Source organism: Thalassophryne amazonica, chromosome 19, assembly GCF_902500255.1.
Source record: "Thalassophryne amazonica chromosome 19, fThaAma1.1, whole genome shotgun sequence".
Classification (NCBI taxonomy): domain Eukaryota; kingdom Metazoa; phylum Chordata; class Actinopteri; order Batrachoidiformes; family Batrachoididae; genus Thalassophryne; species Thalassophryne amazonica.
This window is the reverse complement of record NC_047121.1, coordinates 1,792,927-1,813,096: the sequence shown is the minus strand read 5'-3', so window position 1 is coordinate 1,813,096 and position 20,170 is coordinate 1,792,927. Positions and strand designations below refer to the sequence as shown.

The window sequence follows — 20,170 nt, the reverse complement described above, 5'->3', positions numbered from 1 at the left end:
TAATAATAACTAGGACTGCAAGCAGTCATATACGGGCCCTCGTTCCGCGCGACCGCCTACCCAGGGCAGTGTGTTCTTTTGAGACCAGATGTGGGCATGTGGGTACAGGGGCAACCACTCATCCCACAGTTCAAATTTCAAGCAAATCACACAATGCATGAAGGAGTTATGACATGTTGATGGTTCATCCACTAGGGGGCACTCAGTGTAGAAACAGAAGGGCCAGGTGTGTTGAGGGGCCAACCGTCATCATACATGTGAAGTTTCAAGTCAATCAGGAAAAGCATGAAGGAGTTATCATGACTTGATGTTCTATGGCGAAGGGTCAAAATGGCAGCACCACAGCGGCCACACCCTTCAACATAGAGAAAAGCTTTCGATAACTTTTGGTTAGTATCATCTGTGGATGCTGTTAAATAAATTTGAAATGCATTGGACAAAATCCCTAGGAGGAGTTTGTTCAAATACAACATGTGGAAATCATTTCAAAATGAGAAGAAAATTCAAAATGGCTGACTTCCTGTTTGGAGTGCTTGCACCAACTATCCATGGTGCAAGAGACTTTTTTGTACGTCTATGCAAGTCCATGTGTACCAATTTTCATCTCCCTACTCCAAAAAAACCCCTATGAGGAGGGGATTTTGAAAGTTTCAAGGGGGGCGCTATTGAGGCATTTTGCCCCGCCCATGGGCAACGCCCCTATGAATTGTAAGAGGTTGTCGTGCTCGACCTGTGTATCAATTTTCATTTCAAAAGGAAGAACGTAATTTCATGGCGAATGGGTAATATTCGGCACGCCGCCACACGGACGCCGTTACTCGTAACTTCACAGCGTTCATCACCTACATTCACCAATTAGTTCTGCATGTTTTAGAAGTGGAATGAAGTTGATTGGGTTAAGTATGTGACATCAGGGCCTTTAAAAGTAAAAATAGGAGCTTTCCCGCCACCACCGGGGGGTGCTATGGCGCAGGTGGGAACGTAAGATATGTAGATGTTCAGGGCGGAGCCCTCATCATGTCCTGCGAGTTTGAAGGATCTACGATGAAGTATGTGGGCGTGACAGCCGTTCGAAGTGAAATGGCTCCCCCCGAAAAGCTCGCCAAAGTTTGACGACCCCTAGCAGCCACGCCTTTTGACTTAATTAGAGTATTTTGATAATTTTTGATCACCATTGTGTTGTGATGATTTTGACCAAATTTGAAGATGATCGGATAAATCCCTAGGACGAGTTTGTTCAAATGTAAGTAGTGGAAAAGGCCAAAAATGGCAAAAATTTGCTCAAAATCGAAACTTAAAATCAAAATGGCCGACTTCCTGTCGATATTTCACCATGATAGTAAGAGACTTTTTCGTGTGTCCTGGCATGGTAAATATGTGTACCGAATTTCGTGAGGCTACGACGAAAAAAGCCCAATGCGGAGGGGTTTTTGAAAATTTCTAGGGGGCACTATTTCGCGATTTTTCTGAGACCATGTGCAAGGCCCCCAAAATATCGAATTTCGGATCCGGCCGGACGACTTTGTAAAGTTTGGTGAGTTTTGAGCATGGGAAGAGGCCGAAATTTCGATTTCAAGAGTGAGAATAATAATAATAATAATAATAATAATAACTAGGACTGCAAGCAGTCATATACGTGCCCTCGTTCCACGCGACCGCCTACCCAGTCCAGTGGGTGCCCTTGTGACCACATGTGGGCATGTGCATGCAGGGGTAACCAGTCATCACACCGTTAAAATTTTAAACAAATCACACAATGCATCAAGGAGTTATGACATGTTGATTGTTCCTCCACTAGGGGGCGCTCAGTGTACAAACAGAGGGGCCGGGTGTGTTCAGGGGCCAACCGTCATCATACATGTGAAGTTTCAAGTCAGTCAGGCAAAGCATGAAGGAGTTATCATGACTTGATGTTCCATGGCAAAGGGTCAAAATGGCAGCACCATAGCGGCCACACCCTTCAACATAGAGAAAAGCTTACGATAACTTTTGGTCAGTATCAACTTTGGATGTTGTCAAAGAAATTTGAAGTGCATTGGACAAAATCCCTAGGAGGAGTTCATTCAAATACAACGTGAAGAAATGATGGCAAAATGACAAGAAAATTAAAAATGGCCGACTTCCTGTTTGGAGTAGACAAATGGTGCAAGAGACTTTTTTGTACGTCTAATGCAAGTCAGACATGTGTACCAATTTTCATCTCCCTAGTACAAAAAACCCCCTATGGGGAGGGGTTTTTGAAAGTTTCAAGGGGGCGCTATTGAGGCATTTTGCCCCGCCCATGGGCAACGCCCCTATGAATTGTAAGAGGTTGTCATGCTTGACCTGTGTATCAATTTTCATGATGATGTGACAAAATTAAAGCCGTCAAAAGGAAGAATGTAATTTCATGGTGAAAGGGCAATATTCGGTACGCCACCACACAGAAGCCGTTACTCGTAAGTTTATGGCGATCATCGCTTATGTTCAACAAGTTGTTCGGCATGTTTTAGAAGTGGAAGGAAGTTGATGGTGTTAAGTATGTGACATCAGGACCTGTTTAAGTATAATGTTCCATGGCGAAGGGTCAAAATGGCGGCGCCATAGCGGCCACACCCTTCAACATAAAGAAAAGCTTTCGATAACTTTTGGTCAGTATTGTCTCTGGGTGATGTGGAAGAAATTTGAAGTGCATTGGACAAAATCCCTAGGAGGAGTTTGTTCAAATACAACGTGGAAATCATTTCAAAATGAGAAGAAAATTCAAAAATTCCTGTTTAGAGTAGACCCATGGTGCAAGAGACTTTTTTGTACGTCTATGCAAGTCACACATGTGTACCAATTTTCATCTCCCTACTCCAAAAAACCCCTATGGGGAGGGGTTTTTGAATGTTTCAAGGGGGCTAATGAGGCATTTTGCCCCGCCCATGGGCAACGCCCCTATGAATTGTAAGAGGTTGTCGTGCTCGACCTGTGTATCAATTTTCATGATGATGTGACAAAATTAAAGCCCTCAAAAGGAAGAACGTAATTTCATGGCGAATGGGCAATATTCGGCATGCTGCCACACGGACGCTGTTACTCGTAACTTCACGGCGTTCATCTCCTACGTTCACCAATTTGTTCTGCATGTTTTAGAAGTGGAATGAAGTTGATTGGGTTAAGCATGTGACATCAGGACCTCTTAAAGTAAAAATAAGACATTTCCTGCCACCACCGGGGGGCGCTATGGCGCAGGTGGGAACTTAAGATATGTAGACGTTCAGGGCGGAGCCCTCATCATGTTCAGCAAGTTTGAAGGATCTACGATGAAGTATGTGGGCGTGACAACCGTTTGAAGTGAAATGGCGTGCTCCGAAAAGCTCGCCAAAGTTTGACGACCCCTAGCAGCCACGCCTTTTGACTTAATTAGAATTTTTTGATAACTTTTGATCACCATTGTATTGTGATGATTTGACCAAATTTGAAAGACGATCGGATAAAATCCCTAGGACGAGTTCGTTCAAATGTAAGTAGTGGAAATGGCCAAAAATGGCAAAATTTGCTCAAAATCGAAAATTTAATCAAAATGGCCGACTTCCTGTCGATATTTCACCATGACAGTAAGAGACTTTTTCGTGTGTCCCTGGCATGGTAATATTGGTACCGAATTTCGTGAGGCTATGATGAAAAAAGCCCAATGAGGAGGGTTTTTGAAAATTTCTAGGGGGCGCTATTTCGCGATTTTTTCTGCGACCATATGCGACGTCCCCAAAATATCGAATTTCGGATCCGGCCAGACGACTTTGGAAAGTTTGTTGACTTTTTGAGCATGGGAAGAGGCCGAAATTTCGATTTCAAAAGTGAGAATAATAATAATTGTTATGTGTCGGACGCAGGACGGAGAACCGACCAGCGTTTGAAGGACCCAGTATGAAATAAGCAGAGCACGGTACAAAGGATAACTGAATTTAATACATAACAGTGATGTGATAAAAGATATAACAAATAAGTGCGCGGTCTGGCGTGGTAGAAAAGCGGTGCGCTCCCAGCAGCACTAACGGTCCAGAGCCAGAACCAGTTCAGACCCAAGGACCCCGCCGACACCCCCCCAGGTGGCCGCGACAAACCGAGTCTGTGAAGAAGAAATCATTATGTGAGTCCACACTCCACACACAGAGAGACCACTCAAAGGTGTACAAACAGCAAACACTTCCTGGCTTAATTACTAATCAGCTTCCCACCCTGCAGGCATGGAACACCCTGTTCACAAACTCCACTGCAGTGGAAGCTGATTAAACGACTAACATACAGCTCAATATAATAAGGTGTGAGGGACACTACATTTACTGACTGTATAAATGTTAGTCACAAAACCTAACGTACCTCAGGAAGTGTGCTGACGAGCGTGAGACCTCACCCCCTCCTCTTTCACAGACCATGCATCAAACCTGGACGTTCTCTGTATCCACTGATGATGAGATGGCTCTCGAGACGACGATCTCACCCGTCTGGTCACAAGGTCGAGTCTCTGGCAAATACACACTGTGTACTCCAGACTTAAATGCCACCATGCTCCAATCCGTGTAGATGCACCACAGCTGCGAGTCCTGACGAGCTGCACATGATCAGCCTCAGGTGATCAGGGTGAGGTCCTGGTAACTCAGCCACACAGCCACTCAGTCCCAAATGTGCACCACCTGGAAGGAAAACCAAAAGACAGAAACAGAAGACAAACAAAAGCCAGCCAGGCACGCCAGCCACAACAATAATAATAATAATAATAAATAATAATAATAACTAGGAGTGCAAGCAGTCATATACGGGCCCTCGTTCCACGCGACCGCCTACCCAGGCCAGTGGGTGCCCTTGTGACCACATGTGGGCATGTGCATGCAGGGTTAACCACTCATCACACAGTTAAAATTTTAAACAAATCACATAATAAACAGCGCAATTACAATAGGGTCCTCGTAGGATGTTGCCTACTCAGGCCCTAATAATAATAATAATAATAAATAATAATAATAATAATAATAATAATAATAAACAGCGCAATTACAATAGGGTCCTCGTAGGACGTTGCCTACTCAGGCCCTAATAATAATAATAATAAATAATAATAATAATAATAATAATAATAATAATAATAATAAACAGCGCAATTACAATAGGGTCCTCGTAAGACGTTGCCTACTCAGGCCCTAATAATAATAATAATAATAATAATAATAATAATAATAATAATAATAATAAACAGCGCAATTACAATAGGGTCCTCGTAGGACGTTGCCTACTCAGGCCCTAATAATAATAATAATAATAAATAATAATAATAATAATAATAAACAGTGCAATTACAATAGGGTCCTCGTAGGACGTTGCCTACTCAGGCCCTAATAATAATAATAATAATAATAATAATAATAATAATAATAATAATAATAATAATAATAATAATAATAAACAGCGCAATTACAATAGGGTCCTCGTAGGACGTTGCCTACTCAGGCCCTAATAATATAATAATAATAATAATAATAATAATAATAATAAACAGCGCAATTACAATAGGGTCCTCGTAGGACGTTGCCTACTCAGGCCCCTAATAATAATAATAATAATAATAATAAACAGCGCAATTACAATAGGGTCCTCGTAGGATGTTGCCTACTCAGGCCCTAATAATAATAATAATAAATAATAATAATAATAATAATAATAATAATAATAATAATAAACAGCGCAATTACAATAGGGTCCTTGTAGGACGTTGCCTACTCAGGCCCTAATAATAATAATAATAATAATAATAATAAACAGCGCAATTACAATAGGGTCCTCGTAGGACGTTGCCTACTCAGGCCCTAATAATAATAATAATAATAAATAATAATAATAATAATAATAAACAGCGCAATTACAATAGGGTCCTCGTAGGACGTTGCCTACTCAGGCCCTAATAATAATAATAATAATAATAATAATAATAATAATAATAAACAGCGCAATTACAATAGGGTCCTCGTAGGACGTTGCCTACTCAGGCCCTAATAATAATAATAATAATAATAATAATAATAATAATAAACAGCGCAATTACAATAGGGTCCTCGTAGGACGTTGCCTACTCAGGCCCTAATAATAATAATAATAATAATAATAATAATAATAATAAACAGTGCAATTACAATAGGGTCCTCGTAGGACGTTGCCTACTCAGGCCCTAATAATAATAATAATAATAATAATAATAATAAACAGCGCAATTACAATAGGGTCCTCGTAGGACGTTGCCTACTCAGGCCCTAATAATAATAATAATAATAATAATAATAATAATAATAAACAGCGCAATTACAATAGGGTCCTCGTAGGACGTTGCCTACTCAGGCCCTAATAATAATAATAATAATAATAATAATAATAAACAGTGCAATTACAATAGGGTCCTCGTAGGACGTTGCCTACTCAGGCCCTAATAATAATAATAATAATAATAATAATAATAATAATAATAAACAGCGCAATTACAATAGGGTCCTCGTAGGATGTTGCCTACTCGGGCCCTAATAATAATAATGTGTATATGATAACAAGAACCTAAACAATTTATAAATACATTAAGACAGTAAATTAAGATTAAAATATTACATAATTAACAGGAAATAAAAGGGTTGAGTCCTTAAAAAACTGCTGAGGTCTAAGGTTCTAAAAACATTCTGGACTCACACACCATTCTGAGATGTTGGTCTGAAGCGTTATCTATTCATAATCCTGAAATTGCACTTGCAAGATTTAATAGTTTATTCCTTCCTTTAGTGGAAATTCATTCTCCTTTGAGGAAGTTTACTGTCAGGATCATTGTCACGCCCTGGTTGGATGATGAATTTAAAGACTCTATTAAAATGAGAGATCAGATGAAAAAACAGCAATGATAACAGGAAATAAATCTGACTGGGATCCTTATCGTAAAATGAGGAACTCTGTCACTAAATTGAATAGAAAGAAAACAAAACTGTTTTTTGAGGATTGAGTTCAGAAAGCTAGCAAAAAGATATGGAATGTTTTAAATCAATTGACCGGTAAGAAAAAATAGAATAAAGTCGTCCTTTCCTGTGGTAAATAATAAATTCATAACAAAGCCTGTAGATATTGCTAATTATATTAATGATTACTTTATAAGCAAACTAAATAAATTAAGAAAAAAATATGCCTAATCTGAGTAATGTTAAATCCCATCTACTGATAAGAAATAAAACTATGAATAATAAAAACATCAGGTTTAAATTTGAAGAAGTAAGTATAAATAAGGTAAAGGAATATTTGAAATCCTGTAAAGATGAGCCCCTGGGTGTTGACGTCTTGACAGTAGGCTTCTCAGACTATCAGCCGATTGTTTCGCTCCTGTTTTATCTCATATAATAAACCTCAGTTTTGCTTACAACACGTGTCCACAAGCGTGGAAACAGGCTAAAAGTATTCCACTACTGAAAAATAAGAAAATTCCATTCTCGACTTCAAACAGTCGACGAATATGTATTCTACCTGTGTTCGGAAAAATCATGGAGTCTGTTGTGTATGACCAAATTAGTAACTATTTTTCGTTGAATAATTTAATCACTGATTTTCAGCATGCATATAGAAAGAGTCACTCTGCTGCCACCGCGTTGACTTTGATGTCTGATGATTGGCTCAGAGAGGTCAAAAAGAAGACTATAGTCAGCACTGTGTTGCTTGACTTCTCTGCTGCTTTTGATATCATTGATCATGATTTGTTATTGGAAAAACTTGCTGGTTATGATTTTGAGCTATCAGCTCTTACTTGGTTTTATACTTATTTATCTAACAGGACACAGACAGTGTTTTTTAATGGCAGTTTTTCTGACACCAGGAGTGTTGTATGTGGAGTGCCACAAGGGAGTTGCCTCAGTCCACTATTATTTACAATTTTCACAAATGATTTATCATATATTTTTGATGAAGTTAGTATAGTGATGTATGCAGATGATTCAACTATTTATACATCAGCAAGCTTGCACAATGATTTAAAAGCTGTTTTAAATATGGAACTGCACAAGGTAGTTGACTGCACAAGCTAGTGTTAAACACAGAAAAGACTAACTGCATGATTATTGGTTCCAGTCGTGTTATTTTGAAAAATCCTGTATTAAACATTAAAATTAATAATATGGGAATAAATCAAGTACAGGAGACTAAGCTGCTGGGTGTAACAGTAGATTCAAAATTATCATGGAAAAACACATAAATATTATTTTTGTAAAAATGAGCAGGGGTATATTGGTTATGATGAGACATGCAAGGTTTTAAGTTGTACTACATTGAATTACGCTATCAAATCATTATTACTAGTATACCTGGATTATTGCCCAGCAGTTTGGTCAAATGCTTCTGGTGAAATGATTAATAAATTACAGATTATTCAAAATAGGGCTGCTCCTATAGCACTTAAATGTAGTTGTAGGACCAACATTATTACAATGCATAAAAGTTTTTTAAAGACTGACTATTATATTCACTGATTATTTTTACTAGAAAGATTACTGTCAGTAAATCACCTCGTATTTTGTTCAGGAATTTCTCCTTCAGTTCAGAAAATCATAGATACATAACCAGACATGCTGTGGTGGGAAATTTTATGTTACCTGTGTCCAGAACTAATGCCATAAAAAACACTGTCACATTTAGGGGTATGAAGGAACGTGATTCATTATCGGAATGCATTAAACGTATTTCAAATGAATGTACTTTTAAGGAACTTCTAAAGCAGTATTTACTGATGTTAATTCTTCCCCCAGTTCTTTCTGTAATACTGCCCCTTACAAAGCACAAACTCAAACTATTCCGCACTTTTAAATTTGATCAAAGTCACAGCAAAAATAATCAGGCCTGGGCTCTGCAAGAACTTCTCTTACAGACAAGATCCGCTCTTACAGAACCCCGGACAATGGATACAAGCAGTTTTTATACAGGATTACATATGCGTAACAGAGGCGGACCTTATTTTGCAAAGCCTTCTCTTATTGGCCCCCGTGGGCATTCAAGGGAGGTCCAACCCCTGCCCCAGGCCCGCGCAATAACGGGAGACATATGATTTATAAGTGTAACTCTCTTTATCCTAAGTGGTACAAACCGGTTAAATCCAGTTATACATGCAGATACCAAGAAAGAACAAAAGAAAGTGAGAATAAGAATGAAACTAAAAATATAACCCTAAATATAACTACCTTAATACCAAAAGAAATACAGAAAACAAATAAAGAAAACCGTAATTAAACACAGAAATATATCTAACAGTGACATAGCTAGCAATCTGGTTAATTTTTTTTTTCTTTTTTTCATGTATATAAACTGACCATATGCAATGATTCATTTGACTGGAAGTTGATTGGTTTTGTTTTACTTTTTCCTTTTTTATATGTATATATTTTTGAATGCATTTTTGATTTTTGATTATTGTATATTGTGGTTGTTGTTTTGTGTGGACACCAGGAAGCGTAGCTGCAACTAATGGAGATCCTAATAAATAAACAATAAGCAACCATTCCAACTTATAATAGAAACTTTACACAATTTATTACCACCCTTGAAAAAAATGTCAGCTGCCTATTTTATAAACATGACCCAATCTAGAGGCCGTGGATCCCCATGGACAACACGCTTGTACATTCTATAATTGGGTAAACCACTAAATTAAGGCATTATAGAGGTGATCCAGGAAATCTGTTTTTTTTTTCAATATTTATTTCATTCATTTAAAAGAAAAACAGAAAAGCAGAAATGAATATATTACAAGACATTGAATGAAAAGGAGCAGAAGGAAGAACAAGTCTTATAATAATAATTTTTCAGAGTATAGTGATGTCATTTGTGATGTCATCATGACGTTACTTTTATTGCTTCATGACTGATGAATAAAGGGTTAGTAGAAACTTTGGAGAGCCTGGAAATGTGTTTTTGGTCTATATTTTTGATGACATTGACTTTTGACTGATTTACTTCAAAATGAATCCTCTTAAGACACACATAACGCTGAACAGGTGACCCGTTATTACACACACACACGTGATTACAATAGCTCGCTGCACTGCTGTATGCAGGGTAATGAAGGTGAAAGAGACTTTAGAATGAGAATATAACTATGAAGCACATCTGAACATCGTATAAAACAACCAGCTCAGCTGAATTCATCTTTACTGTCCAGTGAAAAGTTTTTCTCTAGTTCCAGCAAGTTGACATACAAACATGTCCCAAACATATGGACATGTGGGAGAGGAGATAAACAATATAAAGGCTGAGGTTGGATTCCAGGTGGTTCTTTCTGGAGGTCTGGGGACATAATCTGCATTGTTGGAGTCCACCCAGCTGGAAACAGGTACGTGTTGGCTGGAGTTGGAGACTCTCATCCGTTTCACCCAACGGTCTCTGGGGAATAACTGGGATACCAATGGGCCTCTGAGCCTTTTTAGGACTTACTTTTACAGAAGGCATCAAGAAATCTGATAAAATACAGTTAATTATTCTAGACACTTTATGGTTTGCTATTAATGAATCTAAATTAATGTGTTGTTCTGTCCTACACAGGAAACTTAAACCAATAATCAACCCTCAGATTCATGTGGAGCAATATGGGTTCCATCGTGGTAGTGGAACAGTGGACCAGCTTTCTCTTGCACAGATATTAGAAGGGTCTTGGGAGTTAGAACAGGTCTATAATCTCCCAAGGTGTTCTGTGTGGTGTGTTGCAGGATGACGAGGTACCAGGACGATCTGTTTTATGTGCAACCAAAGTAGGAGCTGTGTTCACAACCTCTGCATCACATCAGACCAGTGAGTGCTCCAGTGACTCCACAGGTTCTGCCCCTTCTCACCAATCCTGTTTGTGATGTTCCTGGATGAGATTTCGAGGTGCAGTCAGGAACCAGAGAGTCTACCATAATCTAGAATTAGTGTCTGTTAAGGCTGTCTAATAAATTGTATTGATGATGTGACGGTTACATCATTCCTTGGACAGGAAAGTGATTCAACAAATTTGACCAAAAAGGATCAGAACTCAAAGATGAAAGAGGAAACATTATGAGATGGAAATATCAATAACCAAAATAAAGCTTGGAGTGGTTGCAGTGCTGTGAGTGGGGTCGTGCACACACTGATGGAAGCTCAGAATGAGAAATCAGCTGGACAGTCAACATCTTTACTGAAATCCCTCACTATCAGAGCACTGCCAGCTTGCAGAACAACATCCTTCTAAAACTGTGCCACAACAAGTCTGAGTCGTATGAGTGTACTCGATACATCACAAGCCAAAAATACATTTCAGACCAGAGCTGTAGACCAGAGCCGCCCCGCCACCGGACCCTGCAGCAAGCTGAAGGCTGGTAAAGCAGAGTGGAGAAGCCTCCTTACGGGCCTCCACAGGATTCAGGATTCAGCCATCAAATGAAAAGTGCTTCAGGGCCGAGGGTTAACACTCAGGGTGCAAGTCAGTCAGACTTTAAAGGTCTGATGTCTCTGCTGTCTGGGACAGAAGACTTAAAAACTGCAAGACCAGCAGTCCAATCTTTGGTACTTATTCTGCCAAACTTATCAGCTGCTTCTGATGCATCAATTCCACAGGTCCAAGTACAACCTGTCAGGAGGACTCCTGTGCCAACATGGGGATCTGCATCCAGCAGTGGGAGAACTACACCTGCGACTGCTCCATGACGTCCTACACGGGGACACAGTGCAACGACCGTAAGTCACACCACCAGACAACCATCTGAACTATCACACAAGAAGGAAGAAAAGATGAGATGGAAAGCACATGAACTGTATAAACATTAAAAAGTATTCACATTACACATAAATATATTTTTTCTTTTATACCGTGTGTATTTACACAGGGGTTAAAGTGGGATTTGGCATGTGGGGGAACAAAAAAGTCCACTGGGAAGAATGACACACCTCAAACTAATTCCCACATCATCATAATATTACAGTACTGCGTTATTTGACCAGTAGGTGTCAGAATGCCAGTGAGCTGCTGTGGTGACCCCTAACAGCAGCCAGAAGAAGACCTTATGCCATATTCATGACATCAGAATTATGAGCCCCAACTTGGAAAACAAAACAATTTGGTTACATTGTATTTTTTGTCTTAGAAGATCTGGAGGGAACTCAGTGATTCCATATATCCAACTTGATGAAATAAGAACTACAGTCCTCATGACTGTTGTTGAAACAGTGACATTTCAAATGCAAATTTATTACTTTTAGCTAATTGTTGTCCTTTGTCTGTGATGCATTTGTAATCTTTATTAGTGAGGTTGACAGCATTAGTTACCTCTGCCAAAGACGGGTGCAGGTTGTGTTTTCGTCCATTTCTTTGTCTGTTTGTCTGTTTTTGAACAGCTTGGAGCCCAACATTTTTTCATATATTGCTATGAAATTTTGACAGAGGATTCATAACCTGATAGGCAAGAACTGATTAGATTTTCAGAGTCATAGGTCAGTAAAAATCTCTATCTTTAACATAGAACTTTCAAACATTCATAACTGTAAAAAAGGGTCTTTCATATGCGAGAGCATTATGTAGGATGGTATCCTTTATCAACTGACAATGTTTGAGCCAGATCTGATCCAGATTACAGATTTTGTGCCCATTTAAATTTAACATTGAAAACCCCATTTAATGTATGTTTTACATTATATCTCAATCAAACATGCCCCATTCACTCTCATATTTTAAAGTAAGGTGCAGACTGGTATTCACTATCACCTGAGAAAGACTGATCCAGATCTGATCTGGATCTTGGATTTTGTGGACATTTGAATTTAATATTGAAAAGCCCATTTGTGGTATGTTTTTGAATCAAAAGTGCATCAATCACTCTCATTTATTCTGTTATGGATTTACCTACAGCACCAAAACTGGATGCAGGTTCCACTTTTATGCCTGTTTGTTTTCCAGTTAAAAGTCAGAAAATTGCCAAAAAGCAATGACACCACAAAAAACCTTTGATTCAAATGCATGAACTAAATACATGCTCCTGACATTTGATCAGATCTAATTTATCTCATGAAAAGTCACTTCTAATAGGACTTTGACCTTGAAAATATTTTCCAAGGTAAAATTTTGTGGAATTGGAAACTAGTATTGGAGGTGGTTCGCACTCTATAAGCACGGTGCTCTAGTTTTAGATGTGGCAAGTCGCCAGGGGCAGATGAGATTTGTCCTGAGATTCTGAAGTCTCTGGATCTTGTTGGACTATCATGGCTGACATGTTTAATGCTGCAGGGAAATTGGGGACAGTACCTCTGGATTGGCAAACTGGGATGGTGGTCCCATCTTGGTAAAAAGGGAACTGCAGAGTGTGTTCAGGTTATACAGGAATCACACTTGTCAGACTCTCTGAGAAAGCCTATGCCAGGGTATTGAAGAGGCGACTTAGACCATTAGTCGAACCTCAGATTCAGGAGGAGCAATGTGGGTTCCCTCCGAGACATGAAATGGGAGAGGCTCTTTACCCTCACAAGGATATTACAAGGGTCTGGGGAGTATGACCAGCCAGTCTATCTGGACTTGAAAAAGGTGTAAAAGTGAGTCCTTGGGGTGTCTTGTGGATGATGCTGTGGGAGTATGGGGTACCAGAACCACTGCAAGTAGGAAATGTGTCCGCATGGGAGTTGGACTCTGCCAAGGCTACCCCTTATCACCAATCCTGTTCTTGACATTCATGGATGGAATTTCAAGCTGCACTCAGGGACCAGAGGGTGTCCAGTTTGGTGACCTCAAAGTCTGTTGGCTTCATCAGGCAGTGACCTCCAGTGTGCAGTGTATAGGTTTTAGGCTGAGTGTGAAGGGACTGGGATGAGGAACACTGCCTCCAAGTCTGAGACCATGGTCCTCTGGATGAAATGATAGATTGTCCCAATGGAGGATTTTAAGTATCTCTGGGTTTTATTCACGAGTGGGGATATGTTTCTGTCAACTGTTGTAGGCAAATTCAGGTGACAATGAGAGGTGGTCTCTCTCTCTCTCTCATACACACACACACACATACACACACACACACATACACACACACACACACACATATATATGTATATATATATATATATATATATATATATATATATATATATATATATATATATATATATATATATATATATATGTGTGTGTGTGTGTGTGTGTGTGTGTGTGTGTGTGTGTGTGTGTGTGTGTGTGTGTGTGTGTATGTGTGTATAAATCCCTCATCCACTCCATCACACCTGCGTAGCACATTATGTAGGGTGGTGGGGACGGTGCGTGCCCTGTGGCCACTATGGTAGCCATGAAGATCCATCAGGTACCCTGAACATGAGATGACTAACAGGGCTCTGGTGAAACAAGAAGTCCTCAACAGCCGACCAGGTGGAGGAAGTGATGGCTTGTAATCCAACAGCTGTGAAGGCAGATAAAGGCAGGTCCTCAGACCATGATCATCTGGGATTTCTCAGCCATGGGACCAGGCTAAGGATCTCTCAAGGACCGTGTTTTTTTGTTTTTTTTGGGGGGGTCTGTATCAACAGTCCCACATTAAACAAAGTGGGATTCCACCAACACTGCTTGAGGAGTATCCTCCATATCAGCTGGGAAAACTACCATCCCAACATCAGTAATGTGGCTGAAGCCAAACTCCAGTGTACAGCCTAATTCCCAAGTATTGTAGACCTGAGTGAAGGAAAACGGCCCAGAGCAGGGCACAAGAAACTTTACAAGGACCTCCTGAAGCAGAACCTGAACAGCTGCTCCATCGACTGGAAGACCTGGAAAGAACAAGCGAAGGCCCATGCAGGTGAGCAATGACCCACATGGGAGTGGACGTCTTTGAGAAAATGTGTTCAAGCAACAAAAAGGAAAAGACAATGGAGAGAGAGCACGACTGTATCCAACAGAAGCTTCCCGCAGCAACCACGTCTACATACAAACACACATATAATAACTACTCAGTCAAAGGAACGATTGTTACAAATCTTTGGGTATAAACTGTTCTGGTAAATTCTTAATATTTTTCTGAGTTTAAAAGAAATTGCTGTTGAGAGATTGCAGGTTGAGGAAGGACAGTCCATTTGTCAGCAAAAACACAAATGTTGCGTTCAGGTGACATTGAGTCTAATGAGACATGCTGTTGGCAGTGTTTCTGTTTGAGCAGTGATGCGCAGCGACACGGAGCGACACGCAGCGACATGCAGCGACGTGCAGCGTGGAGACTGACTGAGTTAGTTAACCATCTTTTCACTGTTGTCATCAGATCAACCAGTGAATCCAAAATGTTTCCATTCAGAGGATGGGAAAGACGACACAGCCTCTTCAAATTTGGAACAAATCATAAAGGAAGTAAAGATGATGAATACAATGAACACAAACTCACTGAAACATTAAGTCTGAACAACAGCTTACAACAAAGTACCATTTCTAACCATAAATATACTCAGATATAATACGAAGTCTGTGAGAAAACTCAATCAATCAATCAATCAATCAATCAATTTTATTTATATAGCGCCAAATCACAACAAACAGTTGCCCCAAGGCGCTTTATATTGTAAGGCAAGGCCATACAATAATGATGTAAAACCCCAACGGTCAAAACGACCCCCTGTGAGCAAGCACTTGGTTACAGTGGGAAGGAAAAACTCCCTTTTAACAGGAAGAAACCTCCAGCAGAACCAGGCTCAGGGAGGGGCAGTCTTCTGCTGGGACTGGTTGGGGCCTGAGGAGGGAGAACCAAGAAAAAGACATGCTGTGGAGGGGAGCAGAGATCGATCACTAATGATTAAATGCAGAGTGGTGCATACAGAGCAAAAAGAGAAAGAACAGTGCATCATGGGAACCCCCCAGCAGTCTACGTCTATAGCAGCATAACTAAGGGATGGTTCAGGGTCACCTGATCCAGCCCTAACTATAAGCTTTAGCAAAAAGGAAAGTTTTAAGCCTAATCTTAAAAGTAGAGAGGGTGTCTGTCTCCCTGATCTGAATTGGGAGCTGGTTCCACAGGAGAGGAGCCTGAAAGCTGAAGGCTCTGCCTCCCATTCTACTCTTACAAACCCTAGGAACTACAAGTAAGCCTGCAGTCTGAGAGCGAAGCGCTCTATTGGGGTGATATGGTACTACGAGGTCCCTAAGATAAGATGGGACCTGATTATCAAAACCTTATAAGTAAGAAGAAGAATTTTAAATTCTATTCTAGAATTAACAGGAAGCCAATGAAGAGAGGCCAATATGGGTGAGATATGCTCTCTCCTTCTAGTCCCTGTCAGTACTCTAGCTGCAGCATTTTGAATTAACTGAAGGCTTTTCAGGGAACTTTTAGGACAACCTGATAATAATGAATTACAATAGTCCAGCCTAGAAGAAAATAAATGCATGAATTAGTTTTTCAGCATCACTCTGAGACAAGATCTTTCTAATTTTAGAGATATTGCGCAAATATAAAAAAGCAGTCCTACATATTTGTATAATATGTATATTGAATAACATATCCTGATCAAAAATGACTCCAAGATTTCTCACAGTATTACTAGAGGTCAGGGTAATGCCATCCAGAGTAAGGATCTGGTTAGACACCATGTTTCTAAGATTTGTGGGGCCAAGTACAATAACTTCAGTTTTATCTGAGTTTAAAAGCAGGAAATTAGAGGTCATCCATGTCTTTATGTCTGTAAGACAATCCTGCAGTTTAGCTAATTGGTGTGTGTCCTCTGGCTTCAAGGATAGATAAAGCTGGGTATCATCTGCGTAACAATGAAAATTTAAGCAATGCAGTCTAATAATACTGCCTAAGGGAAGCATGTATAAAGTGAATAAAATTGGTCCTAGCACAGAACCTTGTGGAACGCCATAATTAACCTTAGTCTGTGAAGAAGATTCCCCATTTACATGAACAAATTGTAATCTATTAGATAAATATGATTCAAACCACCGCAGCACAGTGCCTTTAATACCTATGGCATGCTCTAATCTCTGTAATAAAATTTTATGGTCAACAGTATCAACAGCAGCACTGAGGGTCTAACAGAACAAGCACAGAGATGAGTCCACTGTCTGAGGCCATAAGAAGATCATTTGTAACCTTCACTAATGCTGTTTCGTACTATGATGAATTCTAAAACCTGACTGAAACTCTTCAAATAGACCATTCCTCTGCAGATGATCAGTTTTACAACTACCCTTTCAAGAATTTTTGAGGAGGAGAAAAGGAAGGTGGGAGATTGGGCCTATAATTAGCTAAGATAGCTGGGTCAAGTGATGGCTTTTTAAAGTAATGGTTACTTACTGCCACCCTTAAAAGCCTGTGGTACATAGCCAACTAATAAAAATAGATTGATCATATTTAAGATCGAGCATTAAATAATGGTAGGGCTTCCTTGAGCAGCCTGGTAGGAATGGGGTCTAATAGACATGATGATGGTTTGGAGCAAGTAACTAATGAAATAACCTCAGACAGAACATCGGAGAGAAAGAGTCTAAACCAAATACCGGCATCACTGAAAGCAGCCAAAGATACGATACGTCTTTGGGATGGTATGAGTAATTTTTCTCTAATAGTTAAAATTTTATTACCAAGAAAGTCATGAAGTCATTACTAGTTAAAGTTAAAGGAATACTCGGCTCATAGCTCTGACTCTTTGTTCAGCCTGGCTACAGTGCTGAAAAGAACCTGGGGTTGTTCTTATTTTCTTCAATTAGTGATGAGTAGTAAGATGTCCTAGCTTTACGGAGGGCTTTTTTATAGAGCAACAGACTGTTTTTCCAGGCTAAGTGAAGATCTTCTAAATTAGTGAGACGCCATTTCCTCTCCAACTTACGGGTTATCTGCTTTAAGCTGCGAGTTTGTGAGTTATACCACGGAGTCAGGCACCTCTGATTTAAGGCTCTCTTTTTCAGAGGAGCTACAGCATCCAAAGTTGTCTTCAATGAGGATGTAAAACTATTGACGAGATACTCTATCTCACTTACAGAGTTTAGGTAGCTACTCTGCACTGTGTTGGTATATGGCATTAGAGAACATAAAGAAGGAATCATATCCTTAAACCTAGTTACAGCGCTTTCTGAAAGACTTCTAGTGTAATGAAACTTATTCCCCACTGCTGGGTAGTCCATCAGAGTAAATGTAAATGTTATTAAGAAATGATCAGACAGAAGGGAGTTTTCAGGGAATACTGTTAAGTCTTCTATTTCCATACCATAAGTCAGAACAAGATCTAAGATATGATTAAAGTGGTGGGTGGTGTTGTGTGGGCCGCTGAAGAGGAGGTACTGCTGGCCCACCACCACCAGAGGGCGCCCTGTCTGGAGTGCCGGCTCCAGGCACCAGAGGGCGCTGCCGCCTCACAGGAGCAGCCGGGGTGACAGCTGTCACTTCTCGCCTACGACAGCTGTCACCAATCATCTGATCAGCAGTGGTATATCAGCAAGACGACATCTCCACCTCTTTGCCGAGATATCGCTCTACCTAGGAGCAGTACCAGATCCGACACGCGGAGGCAGTGGCCACCTGGGAGTTCGGGACTTGGCGGCTCCAGTATTCCCGGGGTTCGGTGGCGGAGGAAATCGTGTGGTTCCGGTTCTGCTTTGGACAGACGTCTCTTATCTTCGAGCCTGCCCACGTGACACATTTTGTGAATTGACTTCTTTGTCTATTGTTGTAATCTGTTGTGTTTGTTGTGCTTATTCACAACAGTAAAGTGTTGTTATTTGACTTCCTCCGTTGTCCGTTCATTTGCGCCCCCTGTTGTGGGTCCGTGTTCCTACACTTTCCCAACAGGTGGACTCATTTACATTTTGAGCAAAGCCAATTGAGTCTAATAATAGATTAAATGCAGTGTTGAGGCTATTATTCTCAGCATCTGTGTGGATGTTAAAATTGCCCACTATAATTATCTTATCTGAGCTAAGCACTAAGTCAGACAAAAGGTCTGAAAATTCACAGAGAAACTCACAGTAAGGACCAGGTGGACGATAGATAATAACAAATAAAACTGGTTTTCCCAACAGGATATCTCGGCCAGCGTCATGGACTCCGAGGGGCGTCACCCGGCTGTTGAATGACCAATGGGAGAGCAGGGAGCGCAGGCGTCTGCAGGAGGCATGATTGGTGAGCTGCAGCACATTCTCACCGCCTTTACGGCTCGGTTGGATCAAATGACTGAGCAAAACATCCTCCTGAACCGCAGGGTGGAGGCTCTCTCCGCACAGATGGCGGCGAGCGCTCAGGGCGCTGCTGCAGCTCGTCCTCCTGCCGACCCTGTGCTGGATATAAACGTTCCAGTGGTGGTTCAACAACCCCTCCCACCATCCCCTGAAGCATACATAAGCCCTCCTGAGCCGTACGGAGGTTGTGTGGAGACGTGCGCGGATTTTCTTATGCAGTGTTCGCTCGTCTTCGCACAACGTCCCGTCATGTACGCGTCAGATGCTAGTAAAATAGCTTATGTGATTGCTCTGCTTCGGGGTAAAGCACGCGCCTGGGCTACGGCGCTCTGGGAACAGAACTCACGGTTGTTATCAGCATACACTGGGTTTGTGGGGGAGTTCAGAACAGTGTTTGATCACCCTAACAGAGGAGAGACCACTTCAACCGTGCTGCTGTCAATGAGACAGGGACGCGAGAGCGCAGCCGCTTATGCAGTCAACTTCCGCATCGCGGCTGCGAGGTCCGGCTGGAATAACGTTGCGCTCCGCACCGCCTTCATAAACGGACTGTCGTTGGTTCTGAAGGAGCAGCTGGTAGCTAAGGAGGAACCGCGGGATTTAGATGGGCTTATCGATCTCGTTATACGGTTAGACAATCGGTTGGAGGAACGCCGTCGGGAGCGAGGCGAAGGACGTGACCGGATACGCGCCGCCCCTCTCCCTTCCGGGTTCCAAAAGGGGCCGCCCTCCCCACGCTCCACAGCCGCAGCGCTTTGTGGGGCAACAGCTCCCCCTGCTGACGTTGTTAGGGAAATGCACAGGGCCAAAATGGGGAGGCTGATCTGTGGAGAGTGTTTTCTCTGCAGCTCAACTGAGCACACACAGAGAAACTGCCCCAAACGGCCAAAACGACAACACTCGCCCTTAGAGACTGAGCTAAGGGGGGGTCAGAACATTCAAGTGAGACACACACAAATTGTCACACCACTCCCAGTCACAATCCTGAGCGGGGATTTAACCCTTCAAGCC

The 20,170-nt window shown here is 41.0% G+C and overlaps 1 protein-coding gene across 1 annotated transcript in view; it reads left to right on the top strand.

Annotated features, from left to right (window-relative positions):
• The window catches only part of nrxn3a (neurexin 3a), a 580,025-nt gene that overhangs the window by 412,645 nt on the left and 147,210 nt on the right, over positions 1–20,170 (top strand). Inside the window, 1 exon segment of the mRNA XM_034159719.1 lies at positions 11,596–11,715. Coding sequence (XP_034015610.1) covers positions 11,596–11,715 — 120 coding nt within the window.